This window comes from Physella acuta, unplaced genomic scaffold (assembly GCF_028476545.2).
Source record: "Physella acuta isolate Inbredline_101_S28 unplaced genomic scaffold, ASM2847654v3 ptg000308l, whole genome shotgun sequence".
Taxonomy (NCBI): domain Eukaryota; kingdom Metazoa; phylum Mollusca; class Gastropoda; family Physidae; genus Physella; species Physella acuta.
Genome location: NW_026731827.1, coordinates 366,930 through 390,025, shown reverse-complemented (window position 1 = coordinate 390,025; position 23,096 = coordinate 366,930). Strand labels below are relative to the sequence as shown.

At 34.6% G+C, this 23,096-nt stretch overlaps 1 protein-coding gene across 1 annotated transcript; it reads left to right on the top strand.

The window, feature by feature from the left end:
• Positions 1-110: 110 nt before the first annotated feature.
• On the top strand, positions 111-21,247 carry LOC131940013 (uncharacterized). Its single transcript, XM_059298548.1, has 5 exons — positions 111-274; positions 3,423-3,514; positions 4,484-4,586; positions 19,334-19,561; positions 20,660-21,247. The coding sequence occupies exons 2-5, from the start codon at positions 3,426-3,428 to the stop codon at positions 20,711-20,713; spliced, it is 474 nt and encodes a 157-aa protein (XP_059154531.1). The 5' UTR covers positions 111-274; positions 3,423-3,425; the 3' UTR covers positions 20,714-21,247.
• Positions 21,248-23,096: the final 1,849 nt, after the last annotated feature.

The window sequence follows — 23,096 nt, the reverse complement described above, 5'->3', positions numbered from 1 at the left end:
CTCCATGTTGACTCGCCCATGGTTTTATGTATTTTAAGTTGTACACAGTACACAGGTGCAACACTTCTACATTGTATATCAAAAGTCAGACTAAACAACACGTCACACATTCGAACCGAATTTCTAGGAAAGCTTTTGGCGCGTTTCCGGTAATGTTATACCGGTATCGATATTTTATTTTTTTTTTTTTTTGAGAAATTTAAGTGAACAGATTATTTTATTTTAAAATCTAGGCTTATACCGAATACATAAAATTCGTTTCTTCTTTGTAAGGGTAAGTGATGCAACTATAAACTATAACTATAAACTATAACTAAGTACTAATAGTAACATTGTTATTATATTGTTAACCATTTTCTAATTTAAGGGTACATTCTCATATAAAAGCCCTATCCAATGGACAGCTATGGCGATGGAGCACTCGTGTTCTTTTAATTTTTTTTCACTTTGAAAGTTTTGAATGGTTTAAAACCACACAATAACATTATTTAAAGCTGTGTTGAATGTATATATATATATATATATATATATATATATATATATATATATATATATATATATATATATATATATATATATATATGAACATGTATAAGGTGTACTACTATAATCGTTAACTAAATCGAATCAGGATCACACAAAATTTCATCTTTATCTATATCTTCATCTATCTTCATCTCAGGGGCGGAACTACAGTGCTGCTAGACCCCGCAATGCGGGGGGGGGGGGGGGTGGCACGCCATTTAGGGGCCCACAGCCGACCATAATTTTTTTATAGTTAAATTTTTAAAAAATTTCTTGCATTTTTGACTTGATGGTTGTTTTGTAAAAAAAGATTACCGGAGCTGCGGTTGGATTACCTTTAATCTATGGACACCACCCCACGCTCTTGTATATTCTTTTTCCCTTTGTTTTTAAACCACTGTTAAAGCCGAGTCCTCTTTCTCCTACAATCAAACTTATCAAAGATAAGCAAACGTTTAAACCCCTTCCACGACTTATTTCCCTTTTTTAAATAGTCAAATAGGGGTGTTCATAAGCTCTTTTTAATTGATTTGTCCTAAACATATTAAAAAGCAATTATTTCTCTGAATTATTATTTTTTTTATAAAGTACTTACGAAAGAATGACATTGTATAAAAAGGAAATGTATTTAAAATTAATAATATAAATAAAAAAACATAAACATAACACGAGACAACATTACTTATACAAAGCTTTCATGGTTTATATTCTTTTGATCGACTGTGGCTAATTAGTCTTATATAGTAGAGATAAAATAAAACTGATTTTCATAATACACACTAATGCACTTACACACATGACATGATGTATATATATATGTATATATATATATATATATATATAAATATATATATATATATGTATATATATATATATATATATATATATATATATATGTATATATATATATATATATATATATGTATATATATATATATATATATATATATATATATATATATATATATATATATATACATATATATATATATATATACATATATATATATATATATATATATATATAGGGAGGGGGGGGGGCTAAAAAAAAATTGTGGGGTGGCACTTTTTTTATAGTTCCGCCACTGCTTCATCTTCATTTTATATTCATCTATCAGCATCGTCATCTTCACTTCCATTTCCATCATCTCCATATCGATGACGATTTTTTTGTTAAATGTTGATGTATAAAATTTAATTAGAATTAGCAAGTTTCCCCCGATTTACGCATACCCATTTTTTCGCACATGGAATATAAAAGATATAAAATCTACATTGAGATCTTGACAAATCTTGATGTTTTTCAACATTTCGCGGCCAGAAAAACTTAGTTTTTAAATCCTGTCTGTGTGTGTGTCAGTCTGCAAACAGGCTAACTTGAGTAACTTTAAAGTTAGGTGAACGAACTTTCAAATATAAGTATTAGATCGTATGCTAAGTGGTACTATATTTCTGTAGGTACTCTATAACGTGTATTATTTTAGTTTTGTAGAAATTTTATATTTAAATATAAGATTCTATACTTGGATTACTCTAAATTTATATATATATATATACTAGCGTGCCTGTCCCCGCGCGTTGCGCGGGAATAGCAGAAATCCCGACAAAAAAAAAATAAGAAGGGTTTAATCTATGCGTTACCAACCCTATATTCTTAGTATCTTAGACGCATGACCTTGTTTTCTAAAAGTGAGTTATTTAAATGTAAACAATGCCTGCGCTTGGATCATAAATATCGGGACACGGGTTTACCTACACTACCGCGTAAAAACCTTGTGTGTACATTAATCATTCACCGAAATAATCAGGTAGAACACACTTCGGTGACCTCTCATGTGTCAGGGACGTAGAAGGGCGCTCTCAGGAGCCCCCCTCCCCGATTACAAACCGCATAGGCGCCACGTACGGCCCCTGGCTCCTTAAAACTAACGGGCGCCATCGTGCAAACAATGATGCAGATTGCGTCATTCGCTAAAGTGACACAAATGAATAGGATTTTTTTCTTTAGCACGTAAAAAATTATTTGACGTGTTTTAAACATCCGTGTGACTGATGTAATATGTTAGCGTTACTAATGATCGATTATTAGATGCTCGATCTCAATTTCTGACTGGATTGTCTAATAATTGATGCTTATTGCATCATTCGCAATTTGACGAAACTCTACAGTAGGCTCCTCATATTCAAAAAGTTTTTTTTTCATCTTTCGCAAGGTGACGAAACTGTACAGAAGTATTTCCTCGCGTTACAAAGTTATTTTTAGAAGCCTGTTGTTGTTTTACCGCTGAATATAGAAGTACCCCTTATTCGCTATGAACTCTTTCCTTAGAGTTTTATAATGAGCTCCCCAAAGTTTCATGCCTATCGGATGAACGGTGTCACTGCAATTCCCTTTTATTATTTTTATATACCGTATATAGAGAAAAATCGGACCCTCCCGTGGCGCCGCCCTTGCGAAATTAAAAATGATTTTTTACAGAACCCTTCCCTAGAGTGGTATAATGAACTCCCCAAAGTCTCATGGCTATCGGATGAACGATGCCAAACCAAAATCGACTTTTATTTTTATATACCGTATATAGAAAAAAACAAATCGCGCCCTGTCGGGGCGCCACCCCTGCGAATTTGAAATATATTTTTTTCGCAGAAACCTCCCCAGGAATATTCTCAACAACTTCCCAAAGTTTCACGGCGATGTGATGAGAGGTGTAGTAATGCATAAAGGACACACACACACACACACACACACACACAAACATACATTGTTTTTTTATATATATATAAATATATATATATATATATATATATATATATATATATATATATATATATATATATATTTATTTATTTATTTATTTATATATATATTTTGTTGTTTACTCGAACTATTTTCGAAGAAAATGGCAACAACCATTCAGACTACAGAAATCTTTGAAGCTTTCATGGAAAGTGAAGAAAAGCACGTAATAGAAAAGATTAATGGAAGAGCGTATGTATTTTTTAATCACTGATTTTGTTAATTAAAAATGTATTTGTATATATTTTAATTTCTAATTTTTTTTTGGCTTGTGTGTTTGTCCTCTGTCGTTTTAATTGTGTTACAGCCACGTAAGAGGTCGACTAGTAAATTTTCTTTACATATGTTCGAATGTAAATTAGGCGACATTCCAAAGGTAGAGTTTTGTGTGTGCGAATGGGAGAAAGCGTAGGTTTCACACTTTGACGTTTTGAATATCAGTTTTTTAAACCGATTCTTAATTACTTTTATTACCATTTTTTAGTTTGTGTGTGTGTGTGTGTGTGTGCGTGTGTTTTAAATAGCAATGAAATTTGATCAATGAACATAGATTTCCATAAATGTACCTACTGCATGTAACATTGATGACATTATCTTCGTAACAGTATTATATTGTGGCTCTCCTTTTAAAGGGATACAACTCTATTAATATTTTGGGCTAAACAAACCAAGTTTGGCTTCATACCTTACAAATGGAAAAACCCTTCAAATAATATTAGTGGAAGAATTAGCAGGCTGTTTGAGTGAGGGGGGGGGGGGGTGAAGGGCGTGAAGTTATTTTTGTAATGATGTGTTACGATGAGAATATGGATAAAACCCAAGTAAAAAGCATGACGTCAATCATTGACAACCCAATGTAAACAATACATATTAAAATTTAAGTAAGAGAAATCGTTTTTTTTTAATAAGATTTCTAATATTAGTCTTTAAAATACATAGAGAACAGTTCATTAGTTTCGATGAACTCATCTGTTTCTGTTAACTTAACACTTTGTAATATCCCTTGGTCGAAGGATCCATTAGAGCTGGCAAGACTCGTGACTGTAATAGTCAATCTTAAACCATACTAACATAATGTGTAGGAAATGCGAATTATAAGCTGAGTGTATGTGTCTTCCAGTCACCTTAAAGTAGTTTTATATGTAATTACTACTCCTACAGTGCAATAACAAGCCCAGAACGTGAAAAGATTGTTGCTGACCTGAAATCAAATCTGACCGACTTTGTGAAGTCCAGAGAACGTATAAAAGAATTGGCAAGAGAGGTAACTCGCTTTCGTAAAATTTAAATTCTTAAAATGTTGTGTGAATTTTAAATTGAAAAGTCGAATTGAAATACATATTTTTCTTTCGTCCTATCTGAAAAGGTAGTTTCATTTTTGTTCTCTTCTTCAATGCATCTCTGTACAGGATATCAACGTTAACAATGGAAATCTTTCATTATTTTTCTTCTTAATTGTAACGCTGGACGAGATTTCCTTCAGCAGAATTAATTATTACGTTTATGCACGATTTAATATTATGTAGTTCACTTCGATTTCAGCCTGATTTTATTTCTGGATTTGCTTCCATAGTCTTTGTCCATCCAAGAACAAACTACAAGGCAGCAGTTGTTTAATTTTGGAGTTGTCTCTCCTAGATAGCAACCATGAGCTTTCACCGACTCGACTACGCCAACCCCTCTCTTCCATTGAAAAGGCTATATACATCTATATGTATTGCAGGGGCGGAACTACAGTGCCGCCAGACCACGCAATACAGGGTGGCCCATGCCATTATAGTTACAAAAATTAATGTTCTTGCATTTTTTACTTATACATAGCTGTTTACTGTAGCTGCATTGGATAATCTGTTCTATAGACACCATCACACGATCTTTTATATTCTTTTTCTCTTTGTTTTTAAATCATTGTGAAAGCCGAGTCCTCTTTCTTCTACAAACACACGCTGTTGTCGGCAAAATTCTTTTGAAAAGAGGTTGCTAGATATTAAGACGACTTTTGCTTCTTTATAGCGTTGGTTATGGGCCCACGATCCATTGTGATTTTACAATGTAAAATGTACTTTTTTGTATAGGTAGAACTACTATTCTGTACTATCCTATATTCTACAAATAATCAACAAAAATACAATAATCATAATTTCGGTTGTATGTACGTTTACTTATTTTTGTTTTGGGGTCACCCATAAATGACGTCACGCTTTTTTTGGACGATTTTTACTTCCCCTCCGTCGAACATCGTCACAAAATAACAAACAGATCTACTACAGTAGTGATTTTATACAGTAGCTAACACATGCTGTTGCGTAAAAAAATATATGCATAAGATGTAGAGTGAAAGTTAGGCAAACGTTCAAAACACTTCCATGACTTATTTCTCTTTTTTAAATAGTTAAATAGGGGGAGCTCATTTAAGCTCCTTTAATATGTTTGTACTAAACAAATTAAAAGCAATTACTTCTCTTGATTATTATTTCTTTAAAATACCTACTAAAGAATGACTTAGCATAAAAGAAATGTATTTAAAATTAATAATAGAAATAATAGAAATACAAAAAAGAAAACATAAAAATAAACATAACACGAGAAACCATTACATATACAAAGCTTTCACGTTTTATATTCTCTTGACCGGCTAGCATATAGGAAGTATTACAGCAAACATAAAATGAAACCGAGATTTTCAAAACAGACTAACGCAAGGGTCGGCAACCTTTTGATACGCAAGAGCCAAAAGTTACAATTTATAAACTTTCCGAGTTTATAAAGAGCCACAACATTTTTAGTTCAATATTCGGTATTTGGATTAGGTAAATAAAGTTGATTTGTTATTACTCGTGACCTTGTTTTCTAACTGTGAGTTATTTAAATGTAAACAATGCCTGCGCTTGAATCATAAATATCGGGACACGGGTTTTCCTACACTACCGCTAGAAAACCTTGAGTGTACATTAATCACTCACCAAAATAATGAGGTAGAACACACTTCGGTGACAACTTATGTGTCAGGGACGTAGAGGGGCGCTCTCAGGAGCCTCCCCCCCCCCACCCCGATTACACTACCGCATAGGCGCAGCTTACGGCCCCTGGCTCCTTAAAACTAACAGGCGCCATCGTGCTCATAGCATAATCCAGCGTGCTAAATAGCATCCTGTAAACAGTGATGCAGATTTCGTCATTCGCTAAAGTGATACAAATGAACATGATTTTTTTCTTTAATACGTAACACAATTATTTGACGTGTTTTAAACATCCGTGTGACTGATGCAATATGCTAGCGTTACTAATGGTCTATTATTAGATGCTCGATCTCAATTTCTGACTGGATCGTCTAATAATATATGCTTATTGCATCACTCGCAGTAGGCTCCTCATATTCAAAAAGTTATTTTTTCATCTTTCGCAAGGTGACGAAACTGTACAAAAGGATTTCCTTGCGTTACAAAGTTATTTTTAGAAGCCTGTTGTAGTTTTACCGCTGAATATAGTAGTACCCTTTCTCGCTATGCAGGACGCTCGATTAACGGATGCCAAGTGCCAACATAGTCGCTCTAAAACTTTGGACGCCAAACCGTGTATTGATGAAAATTGTACCCTACATGGCGCCGCCCATTAGAAACTTTAGTTTTCTATTTCGCAGAAATATTCTCGGAAGTATTCTTATCTACTCCTTAAAGTTTCATGGTTTTATTTTTTATATACCGTGTATAGAGAAAAAAATAGAGAAAAATGAATGAATGAATGAATGAATGAATGAATGAATGAATGAATGAATGAATGAATGAATGAATGAATGAATGAATGAATGAATGAATGAATGAATGAATGAATGAATGAATGAATGAATGAATGAATGAATGAATGAATGAATGAATGAATGAATGAATGAATGAATGAATGAATGAATGAATGAATGAATGAATGAATGAATGAATGAATGAATGAATGAATGAATGAATGAATGAATGAATGAATGAATGAATGAATGAATGAATGAATGAATGAATGAATGAATGAATGAATGAATGAATGAATGAATGAATGAATGAATGAATGAATGAATGAATGAATGAATGAATGAATGAATGAATGAATGAATGAATGAATGAATGAATGAATGAATGAATGAATGAATGAATGAATGAATAAATAAATAAATAAATAAAAATTATATATATGTACAAACAATTATAATTTTCAAAAGAAACTCAATAGTTTGTACCTGTATTTAAATAAACCTGGAGTGATCTCCCCTAAACTTTCTCGAATAATCTTATATAAAACAACAGGGGATGGGAACTCGGGCTATAGACATGATTTTTAATCCAGTTTAAATACTTAAAGTTTTAAAAATAGAATAAAATCTCGTAGACAAATTAATTGCACACCAAGTAAACGCCAAATAAAAAAGTGCATAATAGTGCGCAATATTATTAGTACTTTAAAAATTTACATTAGTTTTTTGAGAAATCGGAAGTAGCGTAAATTAGTACTTCCGGTCAACCGAAATTATTCAAAATTTAACATAAGGTAGAGAATTAGATCTTTTATTTACATGTGAAATTTCATTTATATATCTGAAATAGTACTCAAGTTATAGGCTTTTGAAAAATTCAAAGTAGGAAAAGTACCACTTCCGGTTATCGGAAATCGCTCAAAAGTTGATACGGATCTAAGATTTTGATAAAATACTAATATATGAAATTTCATCAACCTAGCTGTAACGGTACTCAAGTTATCATGTTTACACACGGACAGACAGACAGACACACAGACATACGGACAGAATTGCAAAGCCCAGTTTTTCAGACTGGATTACGCATAAAACCTCTTAATTTTGATAAATCTGGATTGATAATTTTTGCCCGATTAAAATAAGTCCTCTATACTTCGGATGTGATGAAAGACTGAGGTGTAATACGGTGAAAATTGTTAAAATTTCAAGTGATTTTTGTGCACGATTACAATACTTTCTCTATACTTCGTATATACGAGAAAGTAAAAATGGATTTTTGTTTTACAGAACCCTTCCTTGAATTGTTATAATCACTCCCTTAATTTTGATGGCGATCAGATAAATGGTGTTAAACCAAAATCGACTTTCATTTTTATATACGTATATTGAGAAAAAAATTCATAAAAAACGTTTTAATAACAAGCTTTTATGTAATGATGCACTAAAAAGTAGAAAATAAATTATAGACTACTATTTAAATAACTATAAAGAAAAGCGTGGGTCACTTTAGTATCTATTGGATACCTTTACTAATGTTAAGGAAGACACCCACGCTTTTCTGTATAGTTATTTAAATAGTAGTCTATAATTTATTTTCTACTTTTTAGTGCATCATTACATAAAAGCTTGTTATTAAAACGTTTTTTATGAATTTTTTTTTCAGTACTTTACATGTTTTTTATTTACAATAGAGTTACATGACTAAAAACCATTGCGCGCCTACTGAACATCACGTTCAGTAGGCGCGCAATGGTTTTTGAACGCAGCCATTACGTGATGGCGCAGCTATTGAAGGTGATGACGCGTGTGGTGTGGTTGGCTAGACATGCCTACTAATTCGGTCCAAATTTTAATTAATTAATAAAAAATTAATTAGGCATCCAATTAAGTCAAATTTAGTTTCAGATTGCATTGTCTTCATGTCTTGACCCACGTGCCAACTGTGAATCGTATCGGTCAAGTAGAACTGTCCGAATTTTCACTCCTGCGTTTCTATCTAGACTGACGACTGACGACTGACGACAGAGGAAGTGAGTTAAATAAAAGCTTGTAAAAATCCCACCATTCCGTGGCGCCGCCCTTGCGAAATTTAAATATATTTTTTACAGAAACCTTCCCTGGAGTGTTCTAATCACCTCCACAAAGTTTGATGGCGACCGGATGAACGCCGTGAAACCGCAATCGACGTTTAGTTTTATATACCGTATATAGAGAAAATCGCACCTTCCTGTGGCGCAGCCCTTGCAAATTTTTTTTTACAGAACCCTTCCCTGAATTGCTCTAAAAAACTCCTCAAAGTTTGACAGCGATTGGATGAACAGTGTAAATCTGCAATCGACTATTATTTTTTATATACCGTATATAGAGATAAAACAAATCGTGCCCTACTGGAGCGCCACCCCTGCGAATTTTAAAATGTATTTTAAGCAGAAACCTCCCCATGAATATTCTTAACATCTTCCCAAAGTTTCATTGCGATCGTGTGTACGATGTCACTGCAATTCACTTTTATTTTAATTTTAAATACCGTATATAGAGGAAAATCGCACCCTCCCGTGGCGCCGCCCTTGCGAAATTGAAAATGTTTTTTTTTTACTGAATTGTTCCCTGAATTGCTCTAATCAACTCCCCAAAGTTTGACGGCGATTGGATAAACATTGTGAATCTGCAATCGACTCTTGTTTTTTATATACCGTATATAGAGAAAAAACAAATCGCGCCCTGCTGGGGCGCCACCCCTGCGAATTTGAATGTTTTTTTTCTCCGCAGAAACCTGCCCAGGAATATTCTTAACAACTTCCCAAAGTTCAACGGCGATGTGATATGAGGTGTGGTAATGCATAAAAGACACACACACAGACACACATACACACAGACACAAATACATTGCTTTATATATATATATATATATATATATATATATATATATATATATATATATATATATATATATATATACTAGCTGCATACCCGTTCTTCGCCACGGTAAATCTTTTTTTAATGTATTAACTTGGGAACATAACAAAACTAAACACAACACAAACGAACGCAAAAAAAACACGAACAAAAAACAAACACAACACTCATAACATAAACACAATTTAAATGCAATCATAAAGGCATATTGCTCACAGTCTAGCCCGTTGCGCCAAATCGCGCCCTTTCCGAGGTCCGTTGGACGCGCCTGTCTCAGTGAATGATTATAAAACAGAGGCGTAGCGACCCTTCCAGGCGCCCGGGAACAAACTTTCGATTTGCACCCCCCCCCTCAAACTTTCGATTTCCACCCCACCTCCTTAATCTTTCGACTTGCAACCCCCCCCCCCCCTCGCAAATTTTCAATTAGTTTTTCCAACCCAATTTAGCGCCCCCTAAGATCGGCGCCCGGGGGCATTTGTTCCCCCGCCCCCCGTCCCCCCGTCACCCCGCCTCGCTACGCCTCTGCTATAAAACCCCTAGCTTGTCCGTAAACCGAAAGATAGAACAATAATTAGTAAACAGTACGTTCAGTGTATAAAATAAATAAAAGGCAGTATCTATATTATTGGTGTTTTACCGACCATATTGCACTTCATAAATTCATGCATTTTTTTCAGTACTTTTTTAAAATTTACAATAAAGTTTCATGACTAAAACCATTGCGCACCTAATGAACGTGATGACTTTATATAATAGTGGGGAATAGTTCATTAAAAATTATAATTAGTAAACAGTACGTTTAGTGAATAAAATAATTAAAAGATAGCCTTTTAACAATCCGTGCTAATTAAAGTATTCCAACAATAATGTCCTCTTACACGTCTGCATAATTTGCATTCATATTTTGCTAATTATATTATAACAACAATTATTCAGTCTTGGAGATTTTGCATTCACATCTTTTTAGCGTGAGTTAAATTTATTTTTAAATTACCTCCCTTGGCGCAATTACTAAACAGTTTAATTAGATTTTTCTACCCTCCTGTTATTATGTTATTAAAATGTATCCATTTTTTTCCACGTTTTCTTTAACTTGCTTTCGCGTCTGTTTGGTTCTCCAATCAAATCTTGCGATCGAAATTTCGGGCACTTGTCAGTTGTTATTATTACTAAATTGATCCATGGAAACATTTTATTGATCATTTTAGGCCGCTATATAATTGTACAAAAACGTGGGGGAAAAGGGACATAACCCAGTAACTGTAATTTGATGAAAACAAGGTTCGGGACTCTCCCTCTTTTTGCTTACTGACTAGTGTTCACGCAGTGTTTGTGTACAAACAACCAGAACGTAACAACTGGTGGCCAGTATGGGGGAGATGATATGGTCGAGTGGTTGGGCACACGATTGCTATTCCACTCGGCGCGGGTTCAAATCTATGTGTTCTAGTCAGTAACGTATTCACACAACGTGTTTTTTACGAGTTTTCTTTTTACGAGACTTTAATGCTATACAACTTTTACGAGATTTTAATGCAAACAAACAGACAAAGACTAAAAAGTACAAGCTCCCTAATAAAAGTCAATAGTATTAGAAACTGTAAGAAAATCACGGCGCCCCACGTTTTTGATCGCTTATAGTAGAGTGATCGCTTGCATTATTGTGATGTATAACATTTATTTTCTACTTTTTAGTTCAATCAGAAAACGTGGGTTTTTAATGATTATTATTTAAGAATCTAAACGAAAATGATATTTGACATTGATCCTTTTAATATGTTTTAGCAATGTGCGTGTAATTAATATTTTCTTTACGTTATGCGAAAGAGTAAAAACAGTGGCAACTATAAAATAACTTTATGTCGTTATATAAACAAACCCTACTCTAATAAGACACTGCGATGCACGGAAAAGCACTGCATGGTGCGATGTTTACTTTCATGGTTGCAAAATCTATAGCGATAACAGATGGAAGGACTGACACACTACTTTGCCGCTTATATACTTGCTTTTTTAAATGTACCAACTTGGGAAAAGAACAAAACAAAGAAAAACACAACCACAACACAACCACTACACCAACACAACACAACCTGACACAGCCACAACACAACCACAACACAACCACAACACAACCACAACCCAACCACAACACAACCACAACACAACCAGAACCACAACCCAACCACAACACAACCACAACACAACACAACCACAACACAACCACAACCACAACACAACCACAACACAGCCACCACAAAGCCACAACACAACCACAACATAACCACAACACAACCACAACACGACCACAACACAACCACAACCACAACACAACCACAACACAATCACAACCACAACACAACCACAACACAACCACAACACAACCACAACATAACCACAACACAACCACAACACAACCACAACACAACCACAACACAACCACAACACAACCACAACACAACCATAACACAAACACAAACACAACACAACCACAACAAAACCACAACACAACCACAACACAACCACAATATTAGAATCACCACCGAACAACACGTTTTCCTAGGCGCCCGCGCCCATATAAAGCCTTCCCAGCATAAAAAGCAAACAAGAACACAACACAACCATAACACAACCACAACACAACCACATCACTACCACAACCACAACACAACCACAACACAACCTCAACCACAACCACAATCACAACACAACCACAACACAACCACAACATTAGAATCACCACCGAACAACACGCTTTCCTAGGCGCCCGCGCCCAAATAGAGCCTTTCCAACATAAAAAACAGACAAAAACACAGCACAAACACAAACAAAACACAACACAACCACAACACAACCACAACACAACCACAACACAGCCACAACCACAACACAGCCAGAACATAGCCACAGCCACAACCACAACACAGCCACAACACAACCACAACACAGCCATAACACAGCCACAACACAGCCACAACACAACACAACCACAACATTAGAATCACCACCGAACAACACGCTTTCCTAGGCGTCCACGCCCAAAGAGAGCCTTTTCAGCATAAAAATTTAAGTCGCTTAAATAGATTCTACTCCATAACTTACAATAAAACAATGCGATGCAAATAAATGTACGGCAAGTGATGTTTACTTTTATGGTCCTAAGAAAACACATTGGCAATGTACATATATTTACCACCGAAAAACACGCTTTCCCAGGCGTCCTCGCCCAGAGAGAGCCTTTCCAGCATTCTCTATATTATAATTCTAAAATTTCACCATCTGTTAACACCGAAAAAACAAAAAAATAGTGATTTTGAGAGATCATAGACTAATTAGAAAATAATATTAATAATCTTAACATGTTTCTATTTAACTTATGAACTTTAACATATAATAATCAATGCGGTAGTAATAAAAAAATTAACTTAAATTATTGAGATTGAGTTGAATATTAAAAACACGTTTTCCCGAACGTCCGCGCCTAGAGAGAGCCTTTCCAGCATTCTCTAAAAGTCTAATTTCACCATGTTTTAATAACACAGAAAAACAAAAAATAGTGATTTTGAGAAATCATAGACTAATTAGAAAATAATATAAATAATCTTAACATTTTACTATTTTAATTATGAACCTTAACATATAATAATCAATAGGGTAGTAATAAAATTTTTTTTCATAAAAAACGTTTTAATAACAAGCTTTTATGTAATAATGCACTAAAAAGTAGAAAATAAATTATAGACTACTACTAGCCGTCCCGGCCAGGCCCTGCTCTGGCTTCTGTGAAAAACCTTTCTGTTAAAGACCATTACCTGTGTGTTTAGTAATCATCATAAACCCGGCATTGCTCACCCAAACCACGACCAACCAAAACCAAAACAACAAAACGCAAACATAACGCTAACACAATTACAAATACAAACGAAAACAAAAACCTAACAACAAACCCAACCACAACCACAAACACCAATACAAACACAAAGAAAAAACAAACAAAAAAGCAAACGAAAACAAAAACCTAACAACAAACCCAACCACAAACACCAATACCAAAAAAAAACAACAACGAAAAAGCAAACGAAAACAAACCAAATCCAAACGCAAAACCAACCAAAAACACAAATACAAACCCAAACAAAAAAAACACAAACAAAAACGAAAAAAGAAAGAACAAAAACGAACCAAATCAAAACGCAACCACTAACGCAAACCCACCTAAACACGAAGAAAACACTAACGCGAACATAAAAGCCCGGGGCGGAATCACCTGTTTTAGCTTAATGAACGACTATAGTACCCCAACTTATTCTTAGTCGTTTGCACTCACTTAGACGAACGCGCCTGTTTCAATTTAATGAACAATTATAATACTCCAAGCTTATCCGTAAAATACCTACAACATTTGCACTTGATCAATCCCCGCTAATTATGTAATTATTTTTTTTCCCAACACCAAAACAAAGTAATTAAAAAGTAAATTTATTTTCCACAAAATGCAATGGTTTTATAAAGGGAAGTAATTGTGTTTTTCCTAATTTATCAAAGGGAAGTAAGCGCTATAGGACTAAATAAAGACATAATTAGAATTTTTGTAAAAGATGATCTTTTTTTAAAATTGTGTTTAATGAACATGCCGACAATTATTATTATCAGTTGGAAAAATGAAAATTATTTCTCAACACTTTCAAAAGTAATTTTTTAACTCAGAAATTTAGACAAATGCGCACGATGATTGTCTAACACTTAAATCCATCGATAACCAGCGACAAACAAACATATGCGTTACAGAACTGAGCTTTATATATTAGATTTAAATAACTATAAAGAAAAGCGTGGGTGTCTTCCTTAACATTAGTAAAGGTATCCAATCGATACTAAAGTGACCCACGCTTTTCTTTATAGTTATTTAAATAGTAGTCTATAATTTATTTTCTACTTTTTAGTGCATTATTACACAAAAGCTTGTTATTAAAACGTTTTTTATGATAAGAAATTTCAGTACTTTACACGTTTTATTTACAATAGAGTTACATGACTAAAAACCATTGCGCGCCTACTGAACGTCATGGCGCGCCTACTAAAGGTGATGGCGAAGCTATTGAACGTGATGACGCGTGTGGTGTGGTTGGATAGACATGCCTGTTGATTCGGTCCAAATTTTAATTAATTCATAAAAAATTAATTAAGCATCCAATTAAGTCAAATTTAATTTTAAATTGCATTGTCTTCATGTCTTGACTCACGTACCAAATGTGAATCGTATCGGTCAAGTAGAATTGTCCGAATTTTCGCTCCGCCGTTTCGATCTAGATAGACAGACAGAGGAAGTGAGTTAAATAAAAGCTTGTAAAAAATAACTTCAATTATTGATGAGTTATACTTATTACTTTCTCGTATATACGAAGTATAGAGAAAGTCTTGTAATCGTGCAAAAAAAATCGAGATTTTTCAAATCTCGACGTTTTACACCTCACTGATACGGAAAAACATAATTTTGCAATCTTGTCCGTATGTCTGTGTGCCTGTCTGTCTGTCTGTCTGTCTGTCTGTCCGTGTGTAAACACGATAACTTGAGTACCGTTACAGCTAGGTTGATGAAATTTCATATATAAGTATTTTATCAAAATCGTAGATCCGTATCAACTTTTGAGCAATTTCCGATAACCGGAAGTGGTACTTTTCCTATTTTGAATTTTTCAAAACCCTATAACTTGAGTACTATTTCAGATAGATGAATGAAACTTCACATGTAAGTAAATGATCTATTTCTCTACCTTCTGTTAAATTTTGAGTAATTTCCGTTGAACGAAAGTAGTGATTTACGCTACTTCCGATTTCTCAAAAAACTAATGTTAATTTTAAAAGTACTAAAAAATTTGCGCACTATTATGCGCTTTTTTATTTGGCGTTTACTTGGTGTGCAATTAATTTGTCTACGAGATTTTATTCTATTTTTAAAACTTTAAGTATTTAAAATGGATTAAAAATCATGTATATAGCCCGAGTTCCCATCCCCTGTTATTTTATACGAGCCGACCCGCAGCGTATCATACGCCGCTATTTAGCTGTTTTATTTTCTACTTTTCAGTAATTCATAATTTGTGAATTCGACAGTACCAATGCTGCTACTGAAAATATTTGCTTTAAAACACTAACCCCCCCCCTTTTCCCCTAACCCCGACCCTACACCCCCCCCCCCCCCCCAGTGAAAGCAGCCTCCTCTTAGTTATTTCTTAGTTACCTCCTGTAAGTTTAATATTGAACTAAATTATCTGCCCCTAATAGAAACCCGGCTCTAAGGCTCTACGATTTGTAAACATTTATCTTTGTAAACATTTAGCGTGACCACAACTCACAAGACAATGTGGGGGTGGGTGGGGGTGGTAGTGATAGTGATAGAGAGAAAGAGAGGGGACTGCAAGGAGGCGCTTGCAGTTTGTTTTCTAACGGCTCCCAGAAGAGATAGATATATATAGATAAGAATATTCGAGAAAGTTTAGGGGAGATCACTCCCGGTTTATTTTTAAATTACCTCCCTTGCAGAAATTACCAAAAAAAGATAGTTGAATTAATTAGTTTTTTCGACCTACTGTTATGAAAATGTTTCCACCTTTTCTAAGAATATAAACGAAAATGATATTTGACATTGATCCTTTTAATATGTTTCAGCAATGTGCGTGTATTTAATTTTTAAAAAACAGTGGCAACTATAAAAAAAACTTTATGTTGTTATATAAACAAACCCTACTCTATTATTTATGTTTACTTTTATGGTTCTAAAATCTATAGCGATGACAGAAGGAAAAAAAAAGATGACAGAAGATAGGAAGGACTGACACACTACTTGGCCGCTTATATTATACTAGACTACCCGTCATCCGTTGGATAACTGTGGGTTTCGGGGGTCATCCATCAAAAAACATCACGTCTGTCACTCAGAGGCATAGCGACCCTTCCCGGCGCCCGGGGACAAACTTTTCGATTTGAACCCCCCCCCCCCCCCCCAGCAAGATTTTGATTTGCAACCCCCCCCCCCCTCAAACTTTTGATGTGCACCCCCCCCCCCACTCAAACTTTAGATTTGCACCCCCCTCAACCTTTCAATTTATTATTCCAACCCATTTTGGCGCCCCCTAAGGTCGGCGCCCGGGGACATATGACCCCCCCCCCGCCCCCCCCCCTCCTCTCTACGCTACTGTAGTGTCGCTTATCGTCACAAAAAACAGACCCCACATTCAAAAATATGTTTTTTATCTTTAAAAAACACCGAAAACACCGATTTCGGACTATCCCTTCATATACTGACGTCACAGGTGACCTACTCAACTCTACTTCACCTGCCCAGTATCCCGCCAAGTCTCAGACAACATGTTTTTATCGTTTAAAAAAAGATTCCAGCCGAGCATGTCTATGACCACACTATCCCTTCATATGCTTAGGACAAAGAAACAGATGAACCCTACTTCACCTGCCCTGTGCCCCGCGAGGTCCTGATAGTCAACCTTATTATTCACATATAGGGCTTAAGAAAAAATAATTGAAAACGTAAAAAAAAAGTTCTATTAATTTTTATGACACTGACTTTAAAATTTAGCCTTCATTATCCAAAGCAAATTTTAAAATGCTTTTCTGGCATATCTAGCCCTGGCCACCTATACCATGTTTAAATAATGTGAACACCCGCCATTTTGCTCGTGGTAAACATGGCCTAAAAATGGTCGGAAGTCATGCTACCGGTCCGGATGCCATATTGTTGTTAGCAGCCGACCACGCCTCCAAGTTAGTGAGTAATCCTACTATATCTAGATATAGAACCTAGATAAAAAAAAATCCCATGTATTCTCGAATTAGATGATCATTGAAGCTAAACAAAGATTTATATAAAATAATTAAGGCCTGAAATAGATTCTAGATGTAGAATTTACATTAAGTCTAGATCTAGAATTTACATTGAGTCTAGTGACCTAGATCTAGGCTTGATCTAGATCTAGAATCTAGGCTAGGCCGCTAGATTAATAACTTTCCTTCGACAGCTGATCTTTAGATCTAGAGAAATTTATTGTAAAACTAAATGAAAAAAGACAGTTTAAAATTGAACGTGTTGGAACGTAATTAATACAGCAAACGGACGTATTGTTTAAGTTATCGCCGGCAGAAAATTAGCTTTGTAACGCGTTAAACTTTTGAATGGGCCAGAAAGTCTATGATGGAGTCCGCCATTTTTATTGTACCAAAAAGTAAACACATCAAGGGACGTCACTATTCTCACAAAGTTTAGTCAATGTTTTAACATTTAAAAAAAATGTAGTTAATCTACCTATGAATAAATCAATAAATTAATTAACGTCTTTAAATAAATTTGTGATTAACAGTCTGTCTTAAAACGAAAAATTGTTCTCTACCTACATACTATTTTACAGCTGTCCACGATGAATAGAACCATTGACAATTATCGATCAGACAAACAAAAAAACAAACAAACAAACAAACAAAAAAATATTCAAACATGTAAACAAACTTGAGTTGTAGTAGTATATAGACTAGCCATCGGGGAGCCGGACGTTTTCCCGAAAGACACCTGCCTGAAGGCCGATTTCCCGAATAAACACTTGCCCGAATGCGACAAATGCCCGAATGGACACTTGCCCGAATGCGACAAATGCCCGAATGGACACTTGCCCGAATGCGATAAATGCCCGAATGCCACTTGCCCAAAGGCCGTTTGCCCGAAAAAAAGTACTAACATTATATATGACCTAATGATCATTCGTAATCAATTTAACTTTGAAATGTCGATTTCTCTTCCATCTATGAAACAAGACAAGAATACCATTTTCGTTAATCACAAGTTTTTAAAATGAGTTTTGGTTTCTTTACTAAGTAATCGCTGTAACACATTGTCTAAGCAAGGTGCATTAAATGGAGTACAAACGTATAAATAAATTTTTATAGAACCTGTCCTCAGAGTGTCCTAATCAACTTTCCAAAGTTTGATGGCGATCGGTTGATCGCTGTGAAACCGCTATCGACGTTTATTTTTATATACCGTATATAGAGAAAAAACAAATCGCGCCCTGCCGGGGCGCCACCCCTGCGAATTTGAATTTTTTTTTTCCCCGCAGAAACCTCCCCAGGAATCTTCCCAAAGTTCGACGGCGATGTGATAAGAGGTGTGGTAATGCATACAAGACACACAGACACACACACACACACACACTCACACACACGCATACATTGCTTTATATATATATATATATATATATATATATATATATATATATATATATATATATATATATATATATATATATATATATATATATATATATGATCTATTGCCCATTTTCTTTGCTCAGTATTCTAACCAACGTTGGACAGCCGAGGACTTAACACACATTGTGACCTCATTGGTGAAAAATAATGAGTATGTTGCCGAGGCCATTGCTGCAGCATTTTACTTTTGCTGGGATCTACTGAAGACCAAAGCACAAGGCGCCTGGGACCAAGTGAAGGAACTTTTTAGTATTTGCACGGGCGGTCTAACTAAAGTCGTCACACCTGTAGTGGAAGCTGTTGGTGGATGGGTAGTTATTTATTCCTTATATTTAAATGTAAAGCAAAATTATTTCTTCAACATCAGCCCTCCTCATTAAAGTCAACATCTGACTATTACTGTATAGATTTTTATTAAAATAATTATTTGGGCTTTTATTTAGATTTTTTTAAAAATAAATTATAAATTAAAATTTTCTTCACACTTCATTAAAAAAATTATCCGCAAAGTTGCTTTTAAAAATATTATAATTAGATCCAACAGGAATGTTAATGTATAGAAAAGACCCTGAAATATTTGCCTCCTGCAGAGGTACCCTAAAGATAAAAACTTCATTTTAAATAAGCTACGGACAAATGGGATCACAATAATATGGCATCAGACAAAATACCCGCTAAGAAATTACTCTTATGATAATCCCAGTAAAATTTGCCCACGATACAGTGGCTTCCTACAACAAATCTTCTGGCTCAAAAAGTCATGCAACAAAAGACAATTGAAGGGAGTTTATTGCACAAAGATGTAGTGACGGGGTTCATTTTTCAAAGGCCCTTTTAATTGATTCCTACACCTTCTTGCGTCCACTGAAATATTAATTACATCCATGAACAGTTTAAATCATAGGGTAGAAATATTGATTTAAAAGATTAAGTTTGCTAATTTATGTTTTAAATGCAAGTACAAACGATTAAGTTTCTGTTGAAAATTGTAGATGTTTCTACATTCTTTTTTAGTATTTAAAAATCATATACACTGAGATCAAATGTGCTTAGTTTTGCGTAAAGGTGATGTAGGTTACGTTTGATGTGATGCAACTGATTGTCCTTTTAAAGTTAAGATAGTAGCAATCTACAAAATAAGCAAACACACACGCACACACAGACAATATATATATATATATATATATATATATATATATATATATATATATATATATATATATATATATATATATATATATAATTTTATTTTATTTTATTTTATTTTATTTTATTTTATTTTATTTTATTTAAATTTAAATTTAAATTTAAATTTAAATTTAAATTTAAATTTAATTTAATTTATTTTATTTGTTTTATTTATATTGATGTATATTCGATCTTAAAACATGTTTTTGTTTTATTTTCAGAGGATGGCCGTTCAAGCTGGTAAAGCTATTGCCAAATATTTTAAGTTTTGGTAATTGCCACAAACTGGGCACAAATTGGGCACATCACGCTCGAATAATTTTTTTCTTAAGTTAGATAATTGAAGTTTTCCTAAGAATAATTCTCAGGGTGGAGACGTATTCTAATCTATGTTGACAAAATAACTTTAACAACTTCTACTTGTAAAACACGAATAAACGTTGCTAATTTATCTCTTATTGAAATGCCGTACAATGGGCGCCACTGTAAGTCACCATAGTCATCAAACTGCCCCAAGTATAGACTTCCTTCCACGCAGGCACTGTCGTTTCAATTCATGCTAATAACAAACTAAAATGGTTGCTAAAAATATAAAAACAACTCTTGTAAAGTATTGAATTCCTCTTCAATATTATAAAGACCCAAAGAACAATAATCCTGTTTTTACTAAGAATAAACAACAATTAATATTTATCTATCTTTGATTATTTACTTAAGAAACTCAGTAATTAATTCTCATTTTAAAATATAAAACTATAGAAGATTTATTTTATAATAAACGCATAATAAACGTATCCATTCTAAAATGCTTTGGTATTGTGAATTTCGTCATTTGTTTTGTTATTTGTTTTGCAAACTAAAATAAACCGGGAGTGATCTCCCCAAAACTTTCTCGAATATTCTTATATAAAATAACAGGGGATGGGAACTCGGGCTATAGACATGATTTTTAATCCATTTTAAATACTTAAAGTTTTAAAAATTAGAATAAAATCTCGTAGACAAAAGAATTGCACACCAATTGAACCCCAAATAAAAAAGTGCATAATAGTGCGCAATATTATTAGTACTTTAAAAATTTACATTAGTTTTTTTAGAAATCGGAAGAAGCGTAAATTACTACTTCCGGTCAACGGAAATTACTCGAAATTTAACAGAAGGTAGAGAATAAGATCTTTTACTTACATGAGTAATTTCATTTATCTATCTGAAATTGTACTCAAGTTATAGGCTTTTGAAAAATTCAAAGTAGGAAAAGTACCACTTCCGGTTATCGGAAATCGCTCAAAAGTTTATACGGATCTACGATTTTGATAAAATACATATATATGAAATTTCATCAACCTAGCTGTAACGGTACTCAAGTAATCGTGCTTACACACGGACAGACAGACAGACACACACACACACAGACATACGGACAAGATTGCAAAATTATGTTTTTCCGTATCAGTGAGGTGTAAAACGTCGAGATTTGTAAAAATCCCAATTTTTTTTTTTGCACGATTACAATACTTTCTCTATACTTCGTATATACGAGAAAGTAAAAAAAACGGTTCATGTGTTCTGCAACATGATATAATTATACCAGATCCACGTAGTTTATATGTTAAACCGGCACCCATATATGATGTCAGCGGCCTCGATTTGTGAGCACCGGTAGTTTGAGGTGGGATAGGGATTAGGGGTGGGGGGGGGGGGTCACAGCTTGTGGTTAACCTATCGCAATCAAGGTTTCTTTCTGACTTTTTTCTACGGGGGGGGGGGGAGCTGTAGACGTGATCTCTGGGGCACTTCACTTCTCCCCCCCCCCCCCCCCCCAAAGGGGTGTCAGAAAGAAACTCCCAATGTGATTTACTGAAACTGTTGGATGTTTCTAATAAGTAGGTATATCACCTGTTTAATGTAATAAATTCTGATTCAGTATTAACACAACTAACTTTAGTATATGCTACAGAGAATGCATATGACTTATTACCAGGGGTGAATTGGGTCAATTGGACCCGGGAAAAATCGAAGTGGAGCCAGGATTAGTGCTTTGATGTTTTTCAAATGACTTACTATCAATTATTATCTTCCCTTTTATTGCTTTGCTGTTTGTAAAGTTACTCGCAACTTTGTAGGCAGCGGTTATCAGGCTTGGGTGCAAAAAAATGAAATATGAAGATTAAAATTGGGAGCGTCTTTGACAGAGCCAGTAGACCCGTGCATATAAAAATACTCAACATATTATCAGAGAAGTAGTGACCCTTCCCGGCGCCCGGGGACAAACCTTCGATTTGCACCCCACCCCCCCCCCCCCCCCCCGCTTTCGAACTTATGATTTGCACCCCCTCAAACTTTCGATTTGCACACCCCCCCCCCTCGTATTTTTGATTTGCACCCCCCTCAAACTTTCAATTTGTTTTTCCAACCTATTTTGGCGCACCCCCCCCCCCTAAGGTATCTATGTCCCTCCCCCCCACTCGCTACGCCTCTGCATATTATTTAACTTTAAATACGATTTTGATTTCTTTGAAGCAGAATCCTTAGCTTAAATTTAAGTACAGCTAGAGTAATCGCCCTTCTCATAACCAAAAATAACTTAGCCTAATTGGAATTATCTTTTTCCGTCTATCATAGCTTAGCAATTGCCTATTTATTCTTATAATTATAGTC

Bases quoted from the DNA above. Each gene is read 5' to 3' on its own strand.
- LOC131940013 (XM_059298548.1), top strand. From the start codon at position 3,426: ATGGCAACAACCATTCAGACTACAGAAATCTTTGAAGCTTTCATGGAA. The intron at 3,515-4,483 runs GTATGTATTTTT...CTACTCCTACAG, and splicing joins GAAAAGATTAATGGAAGAGC to TGCAATAACAAGCCCAGAAC. The intron at 4,587-19,333 runs GTAACTCGCTTT...TTCTTTGCTCAG, and splicing joins TAAAAGAATTGGCAAGAGAG to TATTCTAACCAACGTTGGAC.